We start from the raw sequence: 25,435 nt of genomic DNA on the forward strand, positions 1-25,435 counted from the left end.
ACCTCTCATCCATTGGACAATTTAGAACATTACTACATGACACACATGCTGCACCACCTCCCCTGACTCATACACCTTCCGCCTTAAACACACACAAAATATAAGCAACATGCCACACGTCACAATTTTACTTCCCCATGTCTACTTCACAACAATGTTACACCACAAAAACAACACAGCACTCCAACTCACTCTCAAACACCATCTCCAACACATACACATGCAGATCCATGAAAATGCCTTCTTAGCATGCTGGTTGAGGAACACGATACTGAACAGCTACACGATTGCTATCCTAATACAACTAATACCAGCACTAAAAAACACACCTGCTACAAACCCACACAATACTGATCACTCTTCTACCAAACAAAGTCCCACTATCACCAAAGGCCACTCACTAAACTGTCTACTAATAAATGCTCGATCCCTCTCTAAAAACAAGCATCTAATCTACGACCTTCTCATCGATGCAAAACCCGACATACTATTCATAACCGAATCATGGTTTGGAGACGATATGGCTCCAGTCCTTGCATGAAGCCATTCCCCTAGGCTATCAAATAATCACCCAAAACCGGTTTTGCCAAAAAAGAAGGTGGTCTAGCTGTTGTATTCAGGCAAACAATAAATATCACTAAAATTGACTACATCTCCATAAAGAATTGTGAGGCTCTTCTAACAACATGCAATCCTACACCGTCTTCCTCCTGTAACTTCCTGCTCCTTTACAGACCTCCACCTAGCAAGGCAACATTCCCAGACGCACTTCTAGACACAGTTTCAAACCTGATAACAATACACTCCAACCTATGCGTTCTGGGTGACCTTAACATTTGCTTTGATAAACCCAATATGACCCATCCAAAAACTATAATCACCGGCTTAGACGCATTGAAGCTGCATCAGATTGTCCACAATCCGACACACACTGCTGGGCATATCCTAGATGTCATTTTTGCTAATACTGAACTAGTTACCTTTCAAACTATACCTCCAGTCACATGGTCAGACCACCACTTGCTTGCCTTCCAACATAAAACAACGCTAAGCGACTCACCTAAAACTACATTACATCCATCCACCTATCGGCAGTGGAACAAACTCAATTTGGAAATAAAAGACATAAAACAACAAATTAGAAAGCTGAAACGTACTTGGCTCAAAACAAACGCCAAACAAGACAAACTTCACCTTCAGAAAATTAAGAGATTATACAAGTCGCCAAACAAAAAAGCTAAGAAAAGGTACTATTTAGACTGAATTCAAAACGCTAAATGTGCAAATAAAGGATTCTATAAAATACACAATGAATTTTACAAACCAAATTGCCTAGAAGGAACTCATCCTATTACTCAAGATTTCACAGACAAACTGGCAAATCATTACACGGACAAAGGAGACACATTGAAATCATACTTAAAACAAAAACAAAGCACCAGCACTAACCCTTGTACAAAGCAACAATCCAAGAATGCTCTAATCAAGCCTCTCCGTTCCTTCCAACACATCTCACACGAATTGATGGACCTGGTCAAAGCAAGCAGGCCTGTCGGCAGCCCTTATGACCCCTGTTCGCTACAAACTTTCAAGACAATTCTTTTAACAACCTCTGCTGCCACTCCAGTAAGAAGAATCATCAACGATTCCTTAACTACTGGAATATTTCCAGAAGAACTCAAAAAGTCATAAATACTGAAGAAAACAAACTTGGACCCGCTGAACCCTGACAACTACAGACCCTTTACAAATGGACCGTTCCTGGGCGAACTGATAGAAAGAGCAGCGTTTGCCCAGATGTCACAATTCATTGAAGAGAATGACATACTTTCAGACTTCCAAACAGGATTCCATCCGGGAAGAGGCACTGAATCTGCCCTCCTTGCCATCTGGAATGGCCTGAAGAATACAGTGGACCGCAACAGGGTTGTTGCGCTACTCCTCTTAGACCTCTCAGCTGCCTTTGACACGGTTGCCCATGACACTCTGAAACAAAGACTCTATGAAGCCGGCATAGAGGGAACTGCTTTAGACTGGATAGCATCCTACCTTGTTCTGTCCAAACTCGATTACGCCAATAGCCTCTACCACGGATCACCTTTAACGACCATGAAAAGACTACAACGAATCCAGAACTCGGCTGCCAGACTACTCTTGCATATCAAACCGCGAGACCACATCTCCCCTGCCTTGAAAGCCCTGCATTGGTTACCGGTTGCCAGAAGATTCACGTTCAAGCTGCTTTGTATCACCCACAAAGCAATACATGGAATGGGACCGCTCTTCATCAGGAATAAAATCACCAAACACATTCAACAAAGGAACCTCTGCTCTAAAGGAACATCTAGCCTCAAAATCCCACCATACAAGAAAAAAAACATGGGTGACACATCCTTCTCTGTTCAAGCAGCCAAACTATGGAACTCTTTACCCCCCAACATAAGGTCCACCGACAACCACCTTATCTTCAGAAAACTACTCAAGATTTGGCTCCTACCCACATAAGAACCATACGCAAACAGACATTTACAGCATATCCCTCTGTATACAAGCATTTTTTCCCACTATAGCTATGTACCTATCTTTGTGTATTACTTTGTATAAACATGCAAAATGATGATGTTGTTGAGAGAAAAAATTATAATAATAAATAAATAAAAATCACCTTTGGTCTACATTTACATACTTCCATTGTGCATCTACGTACCTTCCGTGTACGTGGATCTGTGTGTCTGTTACTTTTCTCCTGAAAAAGCATATCCAATGCACTACCCTATTTCTCATCCTGTGCCTCTATCAATATCTTTAATCTACATATACTTACCTCCTTTATGTATCTATATACTTTCAATGTAATTATAGATCTATATATTTATCACTTTCTTCTACTTTAGCATTTCCAATGCACTGCCCTATTTCTCAGCCTATACTTCGATCAATATATCTTCTAGTCCAACCTTCTGACTCATCTCAAACTTCTTCTACTACTCCTTCCAGTGCACTACCCTGTCTCTCATCCTATACATCTATCAATATATCCTCTACATCCATTCTCATTTATCCCAAACCCCATACCACTACTATGATTGCCAAAATAACCTTTTCTAGACTCTCTCCTACTCTACCCCTCCTTGCACCTCTTTTGCTATACTGATCCCCTAAAACAAACCTTTCTAAACTCTTTCCTCTGAGTCCTCCCCTCCAAAACTCCTTTTTATTCATCCAAAAGCCTCCTCCTATTGCTAAGACAAAAAAAAATCAAAACAAAACAAATCTTTCACTCTTTTATCCCTCCACTATCCTTTTCAATCAAAATTAACAGACTAACATGTTCGCTTCTAAAAATTCCATATTAAACTATACTAATATACTACCCAAATGACTGAATGACATATCCACTACTCAAATTACTTCATATTTTTTTACTGTACTAATTTTTAACAGTAATCCTTTATGGGTTCCGGAGTGGCGTGCTACTCACCAGAAAAGCGATTCAACACCCATCAGGGGTAACAAGTGCTATATGAATGCAAATCTTTCTTTCCCTTTTATCCCTCCGCTATCCTTTTCACTTCAAGTAACTGACTAATATCCAACACTGAAATTGCTTCATATTTCACCATATTAATACACCACTAATCTTTTGTAGGCCTCCTGAATAGCGTGTGTCAACTAGCGCTATATAAATACAAACCTTTGTCCTCCTCTATCCTTCTGCTATCATTCCAAATCCAAATAACTGACTAACCTATCCACCACTTAAAATGTACTTGCATGTTTCACTATACTAATTCAACACTAATCCTCTATGGGTCTCGGAGTAGTGTGCTACTCGCCGAAAAAGCGCTTCGACACCTCGTCAGGGGTAGTAAGCGCTATATAAATGCAATCACAATACAATACAATACAATTGCAATACAATAATATCTTTGTTTTTAAGGGGGTTATCTGGTTTCACTCACTTGCTAAGACAAAATGGGAGCTGGGGTGTATTGCTTAACACACAGGTTTGAGCACAGATTTAAGAGAGAAAATCAGAGAGTCACAGACAATTTTGCAAATACAAGAGATTTTGGAAGGGAAAAGCCCACAGCGCAATAGGTAAAATGAGACAATCAGAGGCAAGAAAAACTTAAATTTTTTTAAACAAAACAGGTGAAAAATAATGCAATCACGGGCAGGTAAAAACGTCAATTTATAAACTGTAACAACCACAAGCAAAATAGGTGAAAATTATGTAATCACAGATAAAGGAAAATCACTTTTAATTTTCAGGAAAGAGACAGCACAAAGTATGCCTTCGTACCACCTCCTGTTCCATGGTCCACTGCAATCTTGGGCACAGATAAACTGCAACTCACAAAATAGAGGTGAATGTTGTGTGGTTCACCCACCAAACACTTAAGGGGCCTGGGCAGGTGTAAGAGGAGGACTCAGGGTTGCTTGAGCGTAGGCTGCTGGTCAGGGGGCTGGAAGTTCCTCCTCAATCCAGAATCTTCTAGGAGATAGACAGGCTCAATCCACACTCTGGGGTTCTGTCTCTGTTGTATAGTATCTCTATTTCTAAGGGGGATGGAGGGTTTAATCTGGATTCACTCACATGCTAAGACAAAATGGGAGCTGAGGGTGGATCTCTTAACACACATGTATGAGCACAGATCAAGGGAGAAACTAGAAGGGAAAATCAGGTAGTCTAGGGCAATTTTGCAAATTCAACAGATTTTGGCCTGGAAAGTCCACAATGCAACAGGTAAAATGAGACAGTCACGGGAAAGTAAAACTTCAAATTTGTAAACAAAATAGGTGAAAAATGATGCAATTAGTAACGGGCAGGTAAAAACTTCTATTTGTAAACTGTAACAACCACAAGCAAAACAAGTGAAAATGAGGCACTCACAGGTAGAGAAAATAGCTTTCAAATTTCAGGAAAGAGACAGCACATAGTCTGCCTTCTTACCACCTCCTGGTCCTTGGTTCAATGCAATCTTGGGCACAGGGAAACTGCAGATCACAAAATGGAGTTAGAGCTGAAAGATCTCAGTATGAGAGAAAGGGTCTTGAGTGTCGCTCTTAAGACTTCTTGCCAAACAGAGAGCTGGTACAGACAAGGAGCTAAGAAATGATTTCCAGGCCAAAACGTAACAGATGTTGTCAAAGAAAGGGCTCCGTTTTTCACCCCTAAGAGATAGTTACAAAGGGAGGGAAATTCTGGCTCGCATTCCCCAGGGCTTTAACCTTATAACCTTGCTCTGAAGGGAATCCCATGTAGTGAATACGTGACTAACAATGCTAAGTTGCATTAACTGATCGAGTGCACGTAAAAATTAGAAAAGTGGGTGGTGGGATTGAGGGTACCTCTATTGTTCAGCAAATAAGATCTCTGGACATGGTGGCCTAGATACAGCAGAAAAGAAAAATATTTGAAATAAAGCCCTTTCAAGGGCAAACAACCATACCTCTGAATGTACAGAAAATAGTGAGCACTATATGAGAGCCACATATTTGAACATGATTCGAATTCTAACTGGGTCTGGAATTGGCGACCTTCCAGTAACTTTGTCTTGTACAGGAAGTCCCTAAAATCTAGGTAGCGAGCTCTTACTGCCTTTAACCGTTAAGAAAGTAGTAGCCCGCAAGGTACGGCATGTATTCAGCATTCATGGTCTTGTTGAACATTGGCGAGAGAAGGGAAATAAATAAAGCACAGAGGAAGACGTATTTCACAGTTAGTTTATTTGCTGTTGCCAAATTTTAGCCAGGCAATGGAGAAGAGGATACATTAACTGAGACATTAAGAGGACATTCCTAAGCATTGGCATAGAAGCTATGATTGAGTTCCTAGCTGTACCAAGAGGGACCAAGAGAGAAAATGGTTAAATGTTCTGGAGCTCTAATTATTATTATTATTATTATTATTATTATATTTAAGCTTATAAAGCGCGCAGCTACCCAGAGGTTTCCCGGCGCTAAGGACCAGATTAAGGGGGAGAGCAGACTGAAAAGAAGAGGCGGAGTTATTGGTTAAATAACCAAGTTTTGATTTCTTTGCGGAACTTGAGGTAACAAGATTCAGTGCGAAGAGATGGTGGAAGAGAGTTCCAGAGGGAGGGAGCCAGGACGGAGAAAGAACGACCACCCATTCTGGCTCTCTTAACTCTGGGAACTTGAAGCCTGTACTGATTGGATGATCGGAGCCACTTGAGGATGGTAATGCAAGTGGAAGAGGTTTTAACCAAGTGGTGTTTCAGGGAAAGTTGATTATCAAAAGTGATGCCAAGATTGCGTGCTGCTTTAGATGGAACGGGGAGCGTACCCATTTGTGTGGGCCAATGTTGGGGCCCCCACAGAGTAGTGTTCTTACCAAATAGAAGGAGCTCTGTTTTCCCCCCGTTTAACGTAAGTTTGTTTTCGTGCATCCACGTGGCGATGTTACTGAGGCCAACACAGAGGGAAGAGGGAGTGGATTGAGAGCCGGTTAAGAGAGAGTAGATGATCTGTGTATCATCGGCGTATGAGTAAATGGTTAGCCCCGCTTGTTCCGCAATCGTAGCCAGAGATCTGACATACAGATTGAAAAGTAAGGGGCTCAAAATGGAGCCCTGGGGGACACCATGCGCCGATTTATAGGTTTGGGAGACAGAAGAGGGAGAGAAGACTTGGAAAGTACGGTCTGAAAGAAAACTAACAAGCCAGTTCAGGGCTGGGCCGGTGATACCTGATGATTTGAGGGCATTGATAAGGATGGGGTGGGAAACCATGTCAAATGCGGCACTCAAGTCGAGTAGAATGAGTACCACGGTTTCCCCCCTATCAACTCGGCATCAAATAGTTTCAGAGACCCCCAGCAGGGTAGATTCTGTCGAGAAACCGGATCTAAAACCTGACTGAGATGGATGAAGGATATTACTGGATTCAACATGCAAGGTAAGTTGTGTGTTAATGTGCTTTTCCAATATTTTTGAGAAAACAGGGAGGAGAGAAATGGGGCGGAAATTGGATGGGTTATTGGGGTCAGCATTGGCCTTTTTTAATAAGGGCACAATCATGGCGTGTTTCCATGCGGAGGGTACCTTGACTTCTCTGAGGGAGGAATTAAGTAGGTCCAGAATAAGGTTAAGGGAGGGGGTGTCCAGAATTTTTAAGATTTGAGGGGGAAGTGGATCCAGTGGAGAGCCAGATTTGATGTTGCTGATGATGTTGATGAGTGTAGAGCTTTTGAAGAGATCCCAAGTACAGATTTGCTGAACAGGTGAAAGGTGGGTTTCCTCTAAGCCTTCGGGTTCGAGAGGGATCAGAGGATCAAGTCTGTTAGGGGAGCTATTCTGTTGCGAGGGTGTGGGATGCATGTCCACAGAAGCCTCAGGATCGCATAGAGTAGCTGGATCAGGTAATTTTGGGAGGGGGGAATGGGCTTGTCAAAATCAGCATATATGGCGTCGATTTTAGAAATAAAAAATTCAGCCAAGGAGTTGCATTGTGAGGCGTCTAAGCAAGGCGCTTTGAGCTGACATGCTGCTCCTGAAAGTTCTTGTACAACCTTAAAGAGTGCCTTGGGGCAATTTTGTGCCTCAAGTATGGTAGTATTGACATGTTCTCTTTTGGCAGTTTTACAGAGTAGGTGGTAGTTATTTAAGGCGGTCTTGTAGGTTTGCTTAGAGCCTGTGTCGTAGTGTATGCGCCACTTGCGCTCAAGGTTTTTCATAAAGTTTTTTCTTTTTTCAGTGCATCTGTGAACCAGGGCGCGGGTGGGTGGTGCTGGTTGTGCTTTTTCTTTTGCTGGGGTAGACATACGTTAACAGCTTCAGTTAACCAGCTGTTAATAGAAGCCTCATCTTTAATGATGGTGACTTCAGTGAGGGTCCTGGTATTCTCAAAACAAGAATTAAATTTTATAGGGTTCAGATTTTTCCATTTTCTGGAAGGTCTAAATTCAGTAGGGGTCTAGGGGAAGTTGGACAGACAGCTAATAGTGACAGAAAAGGTCACTAAGTAGTGGTCTGACCATAGAATGGGTAGGGATGGGCTGCCCACAATGGATTCAAGGTTGGAGAGGATGGGGTCAAGAAGGTTCCCAGCTTTGTGGGTGGGGCCAGAGTTGTGTAAGATGATATTAAGGACTGCGAGGTCCTGAAGAAGATCGGAGCTAATCGGACAAGATGGTCCATTAAAATGCAAATTAAGGTCACCAATAATCGTGAAATTCGTGGAGTCCTGAAGTAGAGGGGCTATGTACTCAGGAAAGGCAGTGGCCCAAGAGCTAGCAGGACCAGGCGAGTGGTAAATGAGTATCCGAGAGAAGATGAAATTGGGAGATAACAGAAGTTTAAAGTAGCCCGCTTCGCTGTTCGGTATGTCAAGGTCCTCCCATTTATAGGAGTATATTCTGTTAAAAATTATGGCTATGCCTCCCCCCTCTTTCCCCACTCTGTTTTTTCCTGTATACGTATAGTTGTCAGGGAGGGCGGATGCAATGTCCGGACCAGAGTAGTCTTTAAGACAGGTCTCTGTAAGAAATAGAGCCGCTGGTTGCGAAGAGAAGAGCAGATCAAAGATGTCTCTCTTGTGTTTCACTAATGACCTGCAGTTTAGGCTGATGAACGTATACACTTGGGGGGGCTTTGTGTGTATAGGCAGAGATTGAGAAGGAGGGAAGTTACAGGTTGCTATGCTCGTTAGGGAGGGAAGGGAGGAGAGGGAAAGGTTGCAGTTAGGACAGATTATGGGGGCCAGATGACAATTCAGGGGCATGCTGTGTACGCAGTACGATGGTCTGAGGCTGAAGAGGGCATCTCGAGAGTAATTAATAGAAGGATTTGGAGATGAAGTATCAAGGGGCATGGTCCCTGGTCCCGGCCCGTCGCGGACGGGCGCAGATGGGATGGACTTTGGCGCGACTTCGGCGCGCCATCGTCGCGCCCGCTGCTCGCGTCCGCTGCCCGTTGGCTAGCACATCGGTATAAGAGGTGAGGCGGCGGTAGGAAAGTAGACCGCTCCCCCCTTCCACCGGAAGTGAGTGAGAGAAAGCAAGAAACTCCCTCCACAACAACGAGCTAAGCTCGGGGTGGACCGGGGAGTGGGAATCAGGTGAAAGTACAAGTGCAGTTTAAAAACGTATAGAGCGCAGTGCCTGAGCTCGTGCCCCCCTGCTCTCTCACAGCAGCAGCGCCAGTGCCAGGAACGATAATGCACTAGAGGAGCAAGTTAAAATCAATAAACCCGCAGGGCGAGCACCTCAATCGTGCCCCCTGCGATAGCGGCTAAAAGTTCTAACAAGCAGCGCAGTGCGAGCACCTAACTCGTGCCCCCTGCAATTAAAATTAAAATGCTAAGTAAGCGGTAACAGGTAACAGCGCAGCAGCACTCATACCCTCAATCGGTAGGCTCTAAGGTGGTACCCAGTGTCTGGAAAGCAGACAGAAAGGCCCAACAGAAAATGAGCAGGAGGTACAAGCAGCTGAATAGAGGGTTAGGACATTAGTGCTGAAAGGAGAGGTTGTTCTGTTGAAGTCTGCTTAGGAAGACGCCCCAGTGGCCAGGGTGGCTCTGTTTAACTTCACCCAGGTAGATGCTCTTGTTTCTCATGGTTCACTTTTGTTTCAATAGCATGGAGCACAGTAGGGGCGGGGTGCCAATTTTTGGGACAGGAAGATTGCAAGGTAGAAGTGGTGTTCTGTGAACAACAAAACCTGGAGTACTGTGGTGCCAGGAGAATGATTTGGAGAAATATGGGCAAGAAGAGGGATGCTTAAGCTGTGTGACCCACAATGACCAAGACTGAGGACTATCGATGTGTGTTTTATGTGGTTGCAATATAAAGGGAACGGGAATTATATTCCGTTTTCTTTGTTTACATAATAAAATCCCTTTAAAATATATAGTCACCTTCAGCAATGATGAGAAAACACAGGAGCTGCAGAAGCCACGGTACCAACATCTCACCAAGTACCTGAAACCAGATAGAAACAATCACTTACAAGGTGTAAACTCCAGCCTTCCTCTTCGGAAGACTATTGACATCATATCAAAGAATTAAATGAAGTCCCTTGGCATCCCTCACAATTATCTTCCAGGTGTTGTACAAAATGTGACTAATTCTCAAACCTCTGTCCCAATACAATTCAGTAAAGTGCTACCATTTGACACCTTCTGATTTTGAGGTTATGTCAAGAAAGACTGACAAGTCATTTCTCTCAATTTCATCAAGAAATGTAACTCTGGCAAGAATATATTTCAATACAAAGTAACTTCGAATATGTAAAATAGGAAATAGCAATTCAATTTTTGTACATCACACTTAACTATAAAAGGTATGTTTCAAAGTTGTTCTGAATGCCAGACTTGGCTTTTTCCTAAATCTGAGATTTTATGCCATAATAACCAAAAAGAACTATAATGGCCCTGATTTGTCCAGTAGGACGCAAAGTGTAGACTCGGGTGACAGACTCTTCCATACTCAATCAGCGTTGCATCTAATATGGTCCCCAGACTTAGCTTCCATCTTCGCTGCAATCCATGTCCAGTCACCGGGTCAACCTCGATTTCTTTGTTCCCAGAGTTGAAGAGTCTGATTGACCTGGAATTGTTACAAGCAGTGATACACAAATTCTCATAAGCTACATCATTTATACTCATTGGCTCACTCCTAGATGCCCTCGCAAATCATTTATGATTAGGGGCACTCGGCGTAGAAGGGGGGAATTTGTGGCCAACATTGCCCTGATGATGAGATGACGTCCCGGGTGAAGCTTGGGCAGGGCAATACATCCACCCCCAAGATGCAGAAATCATCTATGGGGGTGATAGCAAATCTAGCAATAATGGGGAATGCAAATTCAACCATAGAACAGTAGTCACTATTCCTTATGTGACCTAATCATTTTCACTGCTCTCATGTCACTTCTCACTGGAATGGCATAGAAGAGGGCTAGTAATCTTGCTCTGTTTAAGAATATTATTGAGCTGATATCTGGAAAGAGGTCACTAAATTCAAGACAACATTCAATATTTTCTCTAATGGCTTCAATATCTCTGGCTGCCAAGGAATTAATTTACCCTTCGGCTAGACCTCCAATGATTCCTCCTGGCCTTGTATAAATCAGGTAAAACACAATGGGGTAACCCAGTATCCCTCATAACCTGGGCAGTATTACCAGGTTTACCAATGGTTCTGTCTGGTGCGTATTATTTCTTCAAACTTTTTACATTATTGAGCCAATTATTCATTTCCAAACCGATCTTATCAAAGATCGGAAAATGCCAAACCAAACCTACTAGGGTATGATAAGAGAGTCTTTATATAAATTGCTTCATTTATAAATACCCTTATTCAAATATATACATGGCTGTCTACAATACGTGGTGGTGCATCATTGTATAAATCAGGGCCAGGGGGTTAAGGCTGGAGACTAGCCTTACATCCCCTGTGCAACCAATCTAAGCAATCCCCGTCTGATCGACTTCCAACCTTTGCACTGGGGGCTTTGAGATTCCAGGGTTTGATGCCCTACCCTACTGGGGCACCTCAACAGCTCCTTTTGGGTGCCAACATCTCCATTTAGGTATCATTTCTTCCTTAGATCGGACGTGGTGCTTTAATGCTTGTAACATAATGATTGGAACTTGTTCATCCTCAGTCTGTGCAGGTTTGTTACTATTAAGAAAAAGTTTAATAAAGATAATCTGTACTTATGGAATAAGCAAAATCGCTCCCTAGAACACGTAGTATATTAATGTCTCTTTTCAGTATGTCAGTCTTTCCATCATTCATCAATCTTGCAGTCATAAATGATTCTTGTTCATAGGGTCCGGTAGATCTTTTTGAAGTTTTATTCCTGGAATTTCACAACCAACACGTGTTTCGTCGTATTGGGAATGTAACCCACGACTTTCTCAAGGCTCATTCCTGAGTAAAGCGGTCGTATATATTATGCGGTGATAATTCCAACCCGCAATGGGTTTCTGTTGGGGACGTTCTTTAGGTAGTAATTTAGTCGGTGGATAAAGCCAAAATGTGGCTTCCGAGTTCTTAAGAAAAAGGCTTTCGCCAGCTGAAGTAGTTATTCTCCTTCGTACCCCGTCTTACTGGAGACGGGGGACGAAGGAGAATAACTACTACAGCATGCCAAAAAGTCTCTCTCTGTGGCGTGCCCTTCGAGAAGGTGGGGGGAGAGAGAGAGACCCTGCGCTGCCTCGCACATGCCCCTGGTGTCCATCACCTCACTCTCTAAGCCAGTGTTCTTCAAACTGTGGGGCAAGCCCCCCTGGGGGGTGCGCGACACCATTCCAGGGGGGGCGTGCACTCCACCGACGGTCAAACCTTTGTTTACCACTATCCCTATTTAGCCCTTTTAAATGTGACCTTTGGATTGGAGAACATGAGCCAATCAGCAGACAGAACGTCACCACCGACGTTCCACCAATGAGGGGGACAGCATTATAGATGGGAGGAAGTGCGCGAGATTTTGGGTGCATAAACTCCTGCATACTTGTGATATCCTGCTACCTTTTGATTGTGTGGCGCTTCTTCACTCCTGCCATTTGCCCTGTGCTTGCTGCCTTTTCTTCTTTGCTTGTTCTTTGCCTGCTGCCTCGCTCTGAAGGATCTTGCCTCAGAACATTTTACGCCACCAACATGTAAGTAAAAGGGAACAGAGAGGGCATCTGCTTTCCTACAATATGACTGTTCACTTTTGGTTTGACCGCACAGGAGCCTCCGTGCCTTCCACTTCAGCTGAGGCCTTTCGGGGGTTGGAGGGGGAATGATGCTCATCCAAGTCAGCTGCGAGTATCTTATTTGAACTACTTTTTGGATGTGTGCATTGTCTGCCCACGAAGCACACATCAGATCCTGTGACATCATCGGGTTTTGCTGATACTATTTAGCACTGGCCCGACAGTCCTAGAAGTTAATTGGACCTCAAATTAATATATAATAAATGCAGAACTGAAAAAACTCTCAGATGGGGCACAGTACAAAGGGGAACTCGTACAGATCCTGAGCTATGTGAGGAGAGCCAAGGACAGCTCTCGGGATGGGCAGGCTGTTGAGGACAGGCGCTGCACTCCTGGAGTTGTGTGCGCAGAGATTGTGTGGGCTGTTGAGGACAGGCGTCTGCACTCCTAGAGTTCTGTGTGCAGAGATGGTGCGGGATGTTGAGGACAGGCGCTGCACTCCTGGAGTTCTGTGCGCAGAGCTGGTGCGGGCTGTTGACAGGCGGTGCACTCCTGGAGTTATGTGCGCAGAGCTGGTGTGAGCTGTTGAGGACTGGCGCTGCACTCCTGGAGTTCTGAGCACAGAGCTGGTGTGGGCTGCTGAAGGCAGGTGCTGCGCTATGCTTAATGTCTTGTCTTTCCATACTCAATTTGACTTTTAACTGGGGAATTAGGTTCCAGAAATGTTGCCGGATATGGCCTGGGATTTGCCGACGACTGTCGATTTATGTAGTGTACCAGGTTCCAGAAATTTTTGTCAGGAGGTGGGGGGGCCCGACATCTAAATAAATTCAGCTGGGGGGGGCTCAACCTAAAAAGGTTTGAAGACCTCTGCTCTAAGCCAATCCTGACGCTGCTCCTGCTGTTACAGCAGCGCAAGGATTAGCTCAACAAGGTGCTCAACCTCACTGCTCATTCCTGAGACCGGGGAAATGCTGCTTTGAGTCACCTCAAGCTCAGTGATGGGGAGGTAGAGGCACCTCTAGGAAGCATGTCAAGCTGGTCAGAGAAAGGCAACCAGCCAGCCTGACATGCGCACTCATGGTGGACGAGTGTGTGTGATTTCAATGTATCTGTCAAGTAACTTCAGCCCCACCCACCCTCAAGGCCGCCTCGCACTGGCTTGCGGCTCGCCACAGCTGCTCCACTTGGCTGCCGCAGTCAGATTTAGTGCAAAATACTTGACGATGTTGCTAATGCTTACTTGCTTGTTTTGCACTCATTTGGCCCCAGCACCCATAGGGTGCACCGCCACTGCTGTTTGGGGTGCCCAAGAAAGCAAGATGGAATTTGAAGTCTATTGGTCATCACTCATCCTGCAGTGACAGGTTTTGCCATACTTTTTGAGGATCTCACCACTGGCATTGGTGATTAGAGTAAATGATAACAAGGCTTTCTAGCCTTGATTCTACCGTATACCTATTTGTTCATCCACCCTACACATTCTGTCCCTTTATCTTAATCATACAGGTCATTTTTTTCCTTGAAATCTCCCTTTAATACTGTTTTTCATTCCTTCTCTCTCCTCTCTGCTTTTCTTTTTAATCTTTAAGGCTTTCTCACGTTCTTTTTCTTATTCACCATCTGGTGATGAAATAAAGTTTCTCGCCCCAAAATTGAGTTTTGCTGCCCACCACCTGCATCCGCAGCAGAAGGCCCTGCGGCTCCCAAGAGTTTGACAGGGAAAACGCTTATTAAACCATCAAATCACTCTATTTTTTAAAGTAACAGTACCACTGGAGTCACACGGGACTCCCACAGGACCAATCGTTCAGGTATACCAATTTAGTTAACTCCTTTATGACCACCCTGATCACCTCTTTAAAAACAACAATTCTTGAAAATTGATAAACAGATTTTTACCAAATAATGGAAAGCATGTTTTTTTTAATTTAAAGTTCTAACTTTCTGCCACATTTGCTATAATAATATTCAGCCATTTTTACTGTATTGCTTCCAAAAAATCTGTATTGGAAAATTATGTTTTGGTACCCCCTTTATTTTCTCCCCCCAGGATCACCCCGAAACTGTGCAGAAAGGAGCAGAGGAGGAGAAACAAATGTTTGGGAATGTTTCGTGCAGTGCTTAATTTGTTATCGAATGAGTGCCGGTGCCAAGAACTCAGCTCTCAAACCTGCGACAGATGCAATTAAATGCTGTCACACCAAATACCAAGGTTGCACAGTCCTGGAGCCACCCCATGCCTCTTTAATCCATTGCCAAATACTCCTCACTCCTTTATCTCACTCTTACAGCCTCCTGCTGTTTCCCTTTATAAATCTTTTCCTATCTTTACCTTCCTCCCCCTCTTCTTTGTTTGTTTTCCCCACTCCTGCTCTCGATGAATGTAAGATATGGAAAACAAGTGCCAGTCCCCAAAAATAATTTCTGGTGGCCCCCACAGCAACTACCAGCTCAAATTAAGCACTGATTTTGTGAAGATATGTCACATAGTGCCAAAGATATTTGCAACACAAACAAATATTCTTCCTGTGGGATCTCTGACTTAACTATAACAAGTGGCAACAGACACAGGGTAATGTTACAGTCAGGTGTTGAACAAGATAAGAACTAACATTTAAAAAAAAGAGAAAAAAAGTACAGAAATTCACCTCTTATAGTTACTATAACTTGTGCCCTCATAAAGCAATACTTACGACCTCACATATTGCATCACTCATGACAGGTTAAATAGCATTATTGATGACATCACTGATGAAATCTCAGGCCCTGCAGCCAAACTTCCTTGGCCGGCCACCCCCTCTGAACCCCCATGCAGCACAACCCTTTTTTGTACATTCGGTTCGAAAATAGGAACGTCGATCTAAGGGCAAGCTTACAAATGTTATAAAGAGATTGTGGAAACATTGCTGAACATATATGACACTTTTACGTTGTGAATTATTTTACATGTGTCATGGAGATCTAAACAAGGAACCCCCTATTCCATAAATAGCCTTTAAAAAAGAAACACATTTTGCCCTGTTTTCTGCTATGTTGTGTAAGAAATACAGGCCAAACTGAAATATCCTGTGGCACATTTGCTTTAACACTTGCCAGAAATGACAGAGTTTTGCCTTATTTTTTCACCAGTGCAGAGTTTGTCTATTATCACACCAGCTCCTTCCATTAGATAAAAACGCCACTCTCTTTATAGATCTCTTTAACTTAGGAATCTTTCAGGAAGATACCGCACGCTCCCACCCCAAAACCAAAAATGTGGGCTTGGAACAGCAGTGATAGTATGGGGAGAAAGAGGTGGGTTTACTAGGGCTGAGGCCTTGTAGCCCTCTGAGCCAGCCAGGGCTCCAATATTTCGGAGATGTGTGGCTACAGGGCTTAGAGGAAGGCGAATTTAAGGAACCACTATTTCTCCTGGTGCCTCTGTCATGGGGGAGCATTGCCAGGTCAAAAGAATACCATGGGTTAGAGATATTTTACACACGTGTCTGAAGTCTTCCTTTACCTTGGGAAAAAAGAGGCACAAATTAGCCAGAAGGGACATCTTAAGGATTTGTGGGGCCCATGCTCGTAACCGCTTTGAATTTATGATCCAATTTCACGTCTTTCATGCCCTATTTGGCCAGGTCACTGACAGTGTATAGGCGCGCTCGTCCACATTCTAAATGTAATTACATGTAGTATTCAGGGATAGTGATGTGTGTTTTCCATATTGTAACACAGCTGAAATTCACTAATGTTGCAAATAATCTAGATGACACACTTCCATGTCTCATATGCGAGGTTCTGTTTTCATCTAAAAGAACCTTTTTTATGGCTGTTGCATGAAACATAAACACATTTCTCTGCAAAATGTCTGTAACAGACTGACACATCACACACTTAAAAAAATACCTTGAAGGAAAATGGTACTTAAAACAATCTGTTTAAGAATTATTCAAGGGAAAGGCATCACTCTCTGTAGAACAGAGCTGGCTTAATCGGGGGTCCCCTGAAAGGCTGGTGCCCTGGCCCAGAGCCCACTTTGCCCATGCCTTTAAACGTCTTTTTTAGTCAGTCATTTGTTCATGTACGGTCAGATTTAAATGGTCTCCTAATGAAGTGCATTCATCAGGGTTGCAAAAAACAACTAGGAGCAGAGGCTAGACCAAGTAGTAGGATAGCAAACTAGGAACTTAGATATTCCTCATGAACATCAGTAAGTGCTAGTATCCTGGATGAATGGAAATGTGCCTTTGTGCATCCTGTAAGCATGTTGCAGTCAGAAAGACTTCTGGTTAAACTTGTCGAGTTTTCACCTGGAAGATCAACATTCTCAAAGTCTCCCTGGGGAAAACACAATTTTCTCCTCTCAAATTAAGGACTGAAAGGAAGTCAAAAGATGTTTTTTTAGCAAAAGAAGAATTATATGGATGAATTGTTCAGTCAGTAAGGCAAATAATCTTTATTCAGTCGTAAGGACCTTAAAAACACAAGATAAAATAAGTTACAAACAGATCACACAAAATAAAATCACAAGGATAAAATGACTCAGTTACACATCATCAATTGTCTTTCCGTTGCGTTGTGTCTAAGGGCCATATGTATCAAGCATTTTGGGAATCGCAAAGAGTCATTCCTTATTTGCGATTAGCAATTAGCGAATCGCAAATTAGGAAGCAATTCCAAGGGTGCCAGGGTGTCCAAAGGACACCCTGTTGCACCGCTGAAATGGTAATGTCCACTGGTGTTGCGCACACACATGTCCCAAGGACATGTGTGTGTGTAACATATAACTTAGAAAAATGCACTAAAGTGCATTTTTCTAAGTTTTTACTATTTACCATGTAGTTAGACTTCGCAGTAAATAGCGGCCCAAGATAGCACTTTCGCAATTTTAAAAGGGTTCATGAATTGCATTTAAGGAATTTCAAATTGAGATTCCTTAAATGCAATTAATCGCAATTTAGCGATTTCTAGATTTGCGATTTTTGCATTTGGGATGATGCATCCCAAATGCAAAAATAGCGATCGCAAAGGGCCAAATTCTCAGAATCTTTTCCTTTGCGAGCCGATTCTAGTTTGATGAATCCGACTGTAAGTAGTATATTCTGGGTGCGTAATGATATATAGTTTTTCACTTCTGCAGGAAGAACGAGTATTCAAAGTAAAAGATCACAACATTGTGGTTAAGGGATTTTTCACCTTGCTTCTCCGTTGGGAGTTCCACATTTCTAAAAAAGTTGTTTACTTTAAATTTCAAGAAAACATACATTGATAATTCTAAAGAAATTAAATTGGAGATGGGGGGAAATATAAAGAGGCAACAAGTGTTGTGCTTAACTAAAAGTGAGCAAAGTAAACCCCAGGTCTAAAAATATGAAGTGCTCTCTTTCTCGCATCTGTGTTTCAGCAACTAAACATAGTCAACTACAAAATCCTAAGTAAATATTTTTTTCTATTTAATTACTGTCAAAGAACCCCTATTCTGGCACTTTTTTTTTCTTTCAAGAGCGAGAGTACCTGCACTTCTCAGCAGAAGTGCAATGCGTTTAATTGGAGAGCATCAGCACCTATCAGAAAAAGCAGGTACCCTATTTTTCCATTTGTTTGCTGCTGGCATATAAAGTGGACATGCTCTTGAAAGATTCTGAGATTAGCGTGCGTTTGACAGAATTTAAATATTTAGGAGTGATTACCAATGAAAATAATACAGTGACCCTTTCTAGGTGAAATACTTTGAATGTTCAAAGGCTCTCAGCCTGGTGTATTGAACGATGAAGGTTCTGGGTTGACAGTAGTGATTTTGAATGAGTTACTTTAGAGAAGGTGTAGTTCAGAATCAAAGTTGAACACTTATTATTCAGGAGACCTACCTGCAATCATCGAGTCCCCACTTTTTCAAACCATGTAACCCTAAGTAAAATAGTAGATCCTCCTTTTTGGCTCAGTGCCCTTGTCAACAAAACCGTCGAAACGATCAAATGTGCACTATTCTACAACAAATTTGCCCCACAAAAGTGCACTAGTAACGACCACTGATTTTAATGCATTTTTTGCATGGAAACATCTACGTCTAAGAACCATTCCTGTCATAAAAGGGCACTGTATGCTGAAAATAGATTTTGTACATTTGAGATTGAGCCGACGCTACACCCTCGCCTTCCTTATGCCGCCACAACCTCTCAACACTGTTTGCTTCTTCTAAAAGAAGAAAAGCTCACACGTGTAATCGTGTTGCAGCGCCCAGAGATAATTTTAGCGAAAGTAGATCGAGGTGCTCAAAAAACCACCGAAGAAACAAAAAGCGCGATGCCTGCGAGAGGGAAGAGAAGTGAGTACTCACCGCCGGCGGGAGGGTTCGTGGAATGGGTGCCTGGGCGCTCAAGAGTGTCTCCCTGGGACAGGGCGGGGGTGCACAGGCCCTCCTCCTGCCCCGGGTCCCTTTCTCCTCCTGGACAATCGGTGACCTAATAACGCTGCTCTTCCTTCATTGTGAACAAACAACTCTTCCGTGAAAAGGTCACCTTCTACCTTTTGTGTCCTTACGTAAGGTGTGGGCAAGGGTGGAGACGGAGTCAATGAAAGAAACTGAAGGTTCACATGGGCAGTGGACCGGTCCCCCGGGGAACCGCCCTGACAGGACGCCTGCCTGCCCGCCCGGTGACTTCATCCGGCGTGTTGACATTCAGCGCCCGCCTGCCTTGAAAGCAGACCTCATCTTCTTGCTTTGCACCTCTCTATTCGGCGCTAAATGCGTAACACTCAGAATGCAAATGATCGTCATAACGTGCCCCAAGGCAAGGGAAACTATGAATGCGACCGGGCGCCCAACGCCCCTAGGGCTAAGAGGGCTTCACTGACCGTGCACTCACATGGGCACTCCTGTTACCCTCATATCCCAGAGGGTTAATGTGCCTACTTCAAAGAACGTGTACACTGCAGATGACAGACCTGAGTGTGAGTAACCTTCCAGTAGCGCTATAAAACAAGCATTTGCAATGCAATAGGTCTCGCATTTACGCTAGTTTGAGCCATTGCCATTGTAAATGTCAAGGCCTTTTATTTATGTTTTGTGTTCTAAAACATAAACAAAAGGCATTGTTATTTACAGTACTAATACCTAAACTTTTGCAAATGCAAGACTTATTGCATTGCAATAAAGGGCCTTCTAGACCGCTTGTTAGATTGTAAATACCAGAGGAAGAGACCGGCCTGCGACATCTTCAAAGTAGTGATAAATAGTGCAGTGAATAAGATGTGTAAGTGTTGTAAATTACACAGACACAAAGTGTGAAGTGAGACTTACATATGATCTAGAGGTGGTGGTACTTGTGGTACTGGTAGTACTGGTGGTGGTGGTGTTATTAGTGGTGGTGGTACTGGTAGTATTGGTGGTGGTGGTACTGGCAGTGGTTGTACTGGTGGTGGTGGTACTGGTAGTGGTAGTATTGGTGGTGGTGGTAATGGTAGCAGTAGTATTGGTGGTGGTGGTACTGGTGGCGATAGTACTGGTGGTGGTGGTAGTACTGGTGGTGGTGGGCCTGGTGGTGGTAGTATTGGTGGTGGTGGTAATGGTAGCAGTAGTATTGGTGGTGGTGGTACTGGTGGCGATAGTACTGGTGGTGGTGGTAGTACTGGTGGTGGTGGGCCTGGTGGTGGTAGTACTGGTAGTGGTAGTATTGGTGCTGGTGGTACTGGTATTGGTAGTATTGGTGGTGGTGGTACTGATAGTGGTAGCACTGGTGATGGTGGTACTGGTAGTATTGGTGGTGGTGGTACTGGTGGTGGTAGTTCTGGTGGTGGTGGTAGTACTGGTAGTGGTAGTATTGGTGGTGGTGGTACTGGTAGTACTGGTGGTGGTGTTACTTGTAGTGATAGTACTGGTGGTGGTGGGAGTACTGGTAGTGGTATTATTGGTGATGGTGGTACTGGTGGTGGTAGTACTGGTGGTGGTGGTGGTACTGGTAGTAATGGTGGTAGTGGTGGTACTGGTGGTGGTGGAACTGGTGGTGGTAGTACTGGTGGTGATGGTACTGTTAGTGGTAATACTGATAGTAGTGGTAATACTGATAGTGGTAGTACTGGTAGTGGTGGTACTGGTAGTACTGGTGGTGGTGGTACAGGGGGTGGTAGTACTGGTGGTGGTGGTGGTACTGGTAGTGGTAGTTTGGTGGTGGTGGTACTGGCAGTGGCAGAATTGGTGGTGGTGGTACTGGTAGTAGTTGTACTGGTGGCGGTGGTACTGGTAGCAGTAGTATGCGTGGTGGTGGTACTGGTAGCAGTAGTATTCGTGGTGGTGGTACTGGTGGCGGTAGTACTGGTGGTGGTAGTACTGGTGGTGGTAGTACTGGTGGTGGTGGTAGTACCGGTAGTGGTAGTATTGGTGGTGGTGGTACTAGTAGTGGTAGTACTGGTGGAGGTAGTACTGGTGGTGGTGGTACTGGTAGTGGTAGTATTGGTGGTAGTGGTACTGGTAGTGGTAGTACTGGTGGTGGTAGTACTATTGGTGACAGTACTGGTGGTAGTACTGGTGGTGGTAGTATTGGTGGTGGAAGTACTGGTAGTTGTAGTATTGGTGGTGGTGGCAGAGACAGAGGCAACGTGAGGAATCCTTAAGGAGGGACAGGGTGGGGAGCTGTAGAAAGGCCACGAAAGGAGCATGCTAGGGAAGGGAGGCTGTGAGGGAGAAGAGCCTTGCAGGGCCGGCTTAGAGGAGCGGTTAAAACGGCACCTCTGGCGAACGGGAGTGGAATAATGAACACGAGTCCTGAGTCAGTGAAACAAGGAGGAGGAGGTGCAAGGCAGAGGGAAAAGAAGGGAGAGCAATTAACTAACAAAGTGGAAAGGACGAAAGGCGAGAATAGTGGGTATGTGTAGATCTTCACCATAGATGACAAGTGGCCCATGTCATTCGTTATTTTTTCAGTCAGTCGTGGCTTTTAGGTACTGCCAGGTTGCATTCTGGGACTTGTAGTTTTTACCTGAGGCCTGCCGTGGTGCGAGGTAACTAGGACATTTTATTGTTGGACTGAGACTGAAAGAGCGCTGTGATGTAAGAGCACTGTATAGGTGATTACAGAGCATTGGCGAAACTCAAAATGGCACCACACCTAGCGACATTTTGTGAGGCTAAATGCCCGACTCCGGTCACTCCTACCCTTCAGGGCCCGAAGAGGCGTACCTTACTCAGCTAGGAAACGGCAACATAAGAAGAGGGACAGTAACATCAAAGAGTGAGGCCGAGACGAGGGGCAAGAATGAAAGAGAAGACTTGGTTCCCTATGGAGGCGTGAGGTTAAGCAGAGGAGGGGACAAGTGAATGTTAACACTAGAGGGTGCGCATTGATCCGGAGGAGTGGTTGAGACCAGGAAATACGTGGGTCGAGCAGGTTGGTGAGAGAAGAGAGGCAGGCATCAATGGAGGCTGGGTTGAAATGGATGTAGCCGAGCGCTCTATAAGACCCCCATTAACATAACATAACATAACATAACATGTTAACAGAAAAACAGGGAGACTGGGGGATTAAGATGGTGAAAAGGTGCGAGAAGGGGATAAAGTGGTAAAAGTAAAGTAGGAGAGCTGTGTAGGGAAAGGAGGGTCAGTGCAAGGGAGGAAAGCTATGTTAATACAGGGGAGAGATAAGGATAGGCGTCATAAGTGGGGGTGCCAGACAGCTAATCCCATGGAGCCCTGGGAGAGAGGAGAAGAGCACAGCACACTAAAAGCAGGCCCTGGGGGACTATCAGGTGAGGGAGGGGGTGCGGGAAGAGGAGAGACAGCACGGCCACTGTAGGCAGCCAGAGGATGAGACAGCGTGAAGAGTGAAAGATAGATGGCGAGATGCAGCCAAACAGATAAAATGAGATAGGAATATACAAGCATTGTGAATAGAGCGAGTTAAGAAGAAATCCACGCCAGGCAATCAACAGTCATGAAAGTAGATAATAGGAGAGCGACAGAAGCAGGGAGGGAGATAAATGGACGTGAAAGGGAGACAATAGGCAGGAAGAGCAGGAGAGCGCATAGAGAGAGGCAGTCACAGGAAAGGAGACAGATGGATAGTGGCAGGCAGAGGCATGACACTAGATGGGGGGACAGGCAAAGCAGCAGGCAGAGAGTGTCGTATAAAGAGACAGAAGAAAGCAGGCACAGTCAACAGCCAAGCAAAGACAGGATAGCTGCAAAGAGACAGCCAGGGAAAATGACTGACAGGAAAAAGACAAACCAGACGACGGACAGGAAAACATACGGAAAGGGCAGAAGTGAAGCATGGCTGATACCGAAAAGACACGCAGACGGGGGGAAAGCACAGAGGAACGTAGGAAGTGGGGCGGACAGGAAAACATACGGAAAGGGCAGAAGTGAAGCATGTCTGATACCGAAAAGACACGCAGAATGGGAGAAAGCACAGAGGAAGGCAGGAAGTGGGGCAAGAGGAGAACCCAAAAGAAACAGATAGACACAAAACAAGCTCTCGGCATTGCGTGGCGGGGCAGGGGGCAGGGGAGCGGCTTCCTTTGCGTGGTGGGGGGGCGGGGGAGCGGCTTCCTTTGAAGTCTGATGGGGGGGCGGGGGAGCGGATTCCTTTGAAGTCTGATGCCGAGGCTCAGACAAATGGTAATGGTGTGCGATGTGCAATGTGGCTGGGATGTGCACGCGCCCATCTCAAATGAACTGTACCGAATCTGCAGTTTGGGGAGACTTTTCGAAAGCCTTACTATAATCTCGCCCACTACCCCTACGGGATGGCTTAGACAAGACCTAAAACTGAAATGTTTGTCAGAATGATGGTTTAGAGAGATGAGGTGCATTTTTGGTGAGTGATAGTGACTAGTGAGGAAATCATGGAGAAGTAGGAAATGGGGGAGAGCACCAAAAAATACTGTTGCACCATGTGTGATGTGACCAGTGCTAGGGCCAACCCTGGCTGGGAGGGTTATCCTCCTCCCCCCCCCCAAGTTCAAATCTAGTTGCGCCCCTGATTGAGGCTCCCATTTGCTCAAGGTAAAAACTCCTCACTTGAACTCAGGTTATTTTTGACAATAACATTTGGCAAACACCGAATTATAAATGGCAAATTATAAACCATGCCATCAACACGTCACAGATTCTCCGAGAATACAACAGCGCCCCAAAGGGGAAAGGTAACTTCGTCATTGGGTGCCAAGACATGGCACTGCAGTCCCGCTCTCAGTTTAGAACCGGCACTGGGCTTTGATCTGTAAATATATAACAGAATTTTTACAGAAAATGTGTATGCTGATTGCTACGGAATTTAGGGGGCAGATGTATGAAGCCTTTTTCCCGTTCGCAAACGGGCCGATTCTCAGAATCGTCCCGTTTGTGAACGGGAAAAAACCTTTTAGGATGTATCATCCCAAAAGGCCCTCGCAAAATAGGGAATCGCAAATATTCCTATTTTGCGAATGTATTTAAGGAATTGCAAACTGCGATTCCTTAAATGCAATTCTGGAAGCACCCAAGTTGTGCCATTTGTCCTTAAGAAATCACAAATTACCACCAACTTCAAGTTGGTGGTAATTTGCGATTTCCTTGAAAAATTCACTTTTTGCATTTTTCAAACTGCCATGTGGCACACATACATGTCCTTAGGGCATGTATGTGCTCCAAATGTGAACACATGCATATTTCAGGGGTGCAACAGGGTGCCTTTTTGGCACCCTTACACCCTTGAAATTGCATTTGCAATTTGCGAGTCCCTAGTGGGTGCTCGTAAATTGCAAATGTCTTTCCATTCATTCATATGGGCCTCTACGCCCGGAGGAATGGATGAGAAGGTATTCCTTAATTGCAAATCGCAATTTGAGATCCGCAATTAAGGAATATGTAGGAATCGCAATTATTATTGCGAAACCTACATACATTGCATTTTGCGAGTCCTTAATAGCGAATCGCTAAAATTTGCTATTAAGAACTCGCAAACTGCAAAGATGATACCTCTGCCTCTTTGTCATTTATTTTGTCAAACTTTTTTTAACTACAATTGTATTAAAACAATGCGATTAATATATAGTGAAATCTAAATATTCTGTGGACAAAACTGTAAACGTTAGCTGATGTGGACCTCAAATCCAAAATGGCTGGTGCTGTCTACAGCCATCTTTTCAGCATGAAATAGTTTCATTGCTCTTGTCTTACTCTGTGCACAGATGATTCATGCACAAACAACTTTGTAAAAACTGTTTCCAGATTTAATGTCCCTGTCACAGGTATAGAATGTTGATTCTTTCTTTAGGGCAGTGGTTGACTTGCCCTTGTATAATCAGTGGTGTAGCAAGGCCAAGTGGTACCCGGTGCGGAAAGTTTCTTGTCCCCCCCGGATTGACAAAGTGGCAAAAACATGTGTTTAAACATATATTTTTGCCATTTTGTCACCCCCTTCAGAGATGATACCTGGGGCGGCCGGCACCCACCACACCTCCCTTTCTACACCACTGTGTATAATAATTAACAATATTTGTGCTAACTATTGAGATGCTTACAGAGCATCAGGGATGGGAACTGCATTATGCAAATTTGTGGGACAGTGATGAATAATGTGGTTTTCAGAAACTCCATCTTTCTTCCTTTAAACCGATTGGTCCAATTTGTGTGATTTTTGTACAATTTTATTAATATAGTATAGTGCACTTCAAGTGCCCAGGGCATATGAATTAAATGCTACTAGTGGGCCTGCTAAATTGTTTGCACCATCCACTTAAGTAGCCATTTAAACATGTCTCATGTCTGCCATTGGAGGGCCTGTGTGTACAGTTTAAA

At 44.2% G+C, this 25,435-nt stretch overlaps 1 protein-coding gene across 2 annotated transcripts in view; it reads right to left on the minus strand.

Moving 5' to 3' along the window:
- LOC147711485 (trypsin-like) overlaps positions 1-25,435 on the minus strand; it is a 524,589-nt gene that overhangs the window by 140,080 nt on the left and 359,074 nt on the right. Inside the window, exon 1 of one of the 2 annotated variants that reach the window (XM_086920190.1) lies at positions 9,883-9,943. The exons of the other annotated variant lie outside the window; for it this stretch is intronic. Within the exon in view, the coding sequence (XP_086776316.1) occupies positions 9,883-9,934 (52 nt within the window). The 5' untranslated portion in view covers positions 9,935-9,943. Of the gene's footprint in view, positions 1-9,882; positions 9,944-25,435 lie in introns of those variants that run through there. 2 annotated transcript variants of the gene reach the window in all.

The sequence above is a fragment of the Lissotriton vulgaris genome, chromosome 5 (genome assembly GCF_964263255.1).
Source record: "Lissotriton vulgaris chromosome 5, aLisVul1.2, whole genome shotgun sequence".
In the NCBI taxonomy this organism is placed as follows: domain Eukaryota; kingdom Metazoa; phylum Chordata; class Amphibia; order Caudata; family Salamandridae; genus Lissotriton; species Lissotriton vulgaris.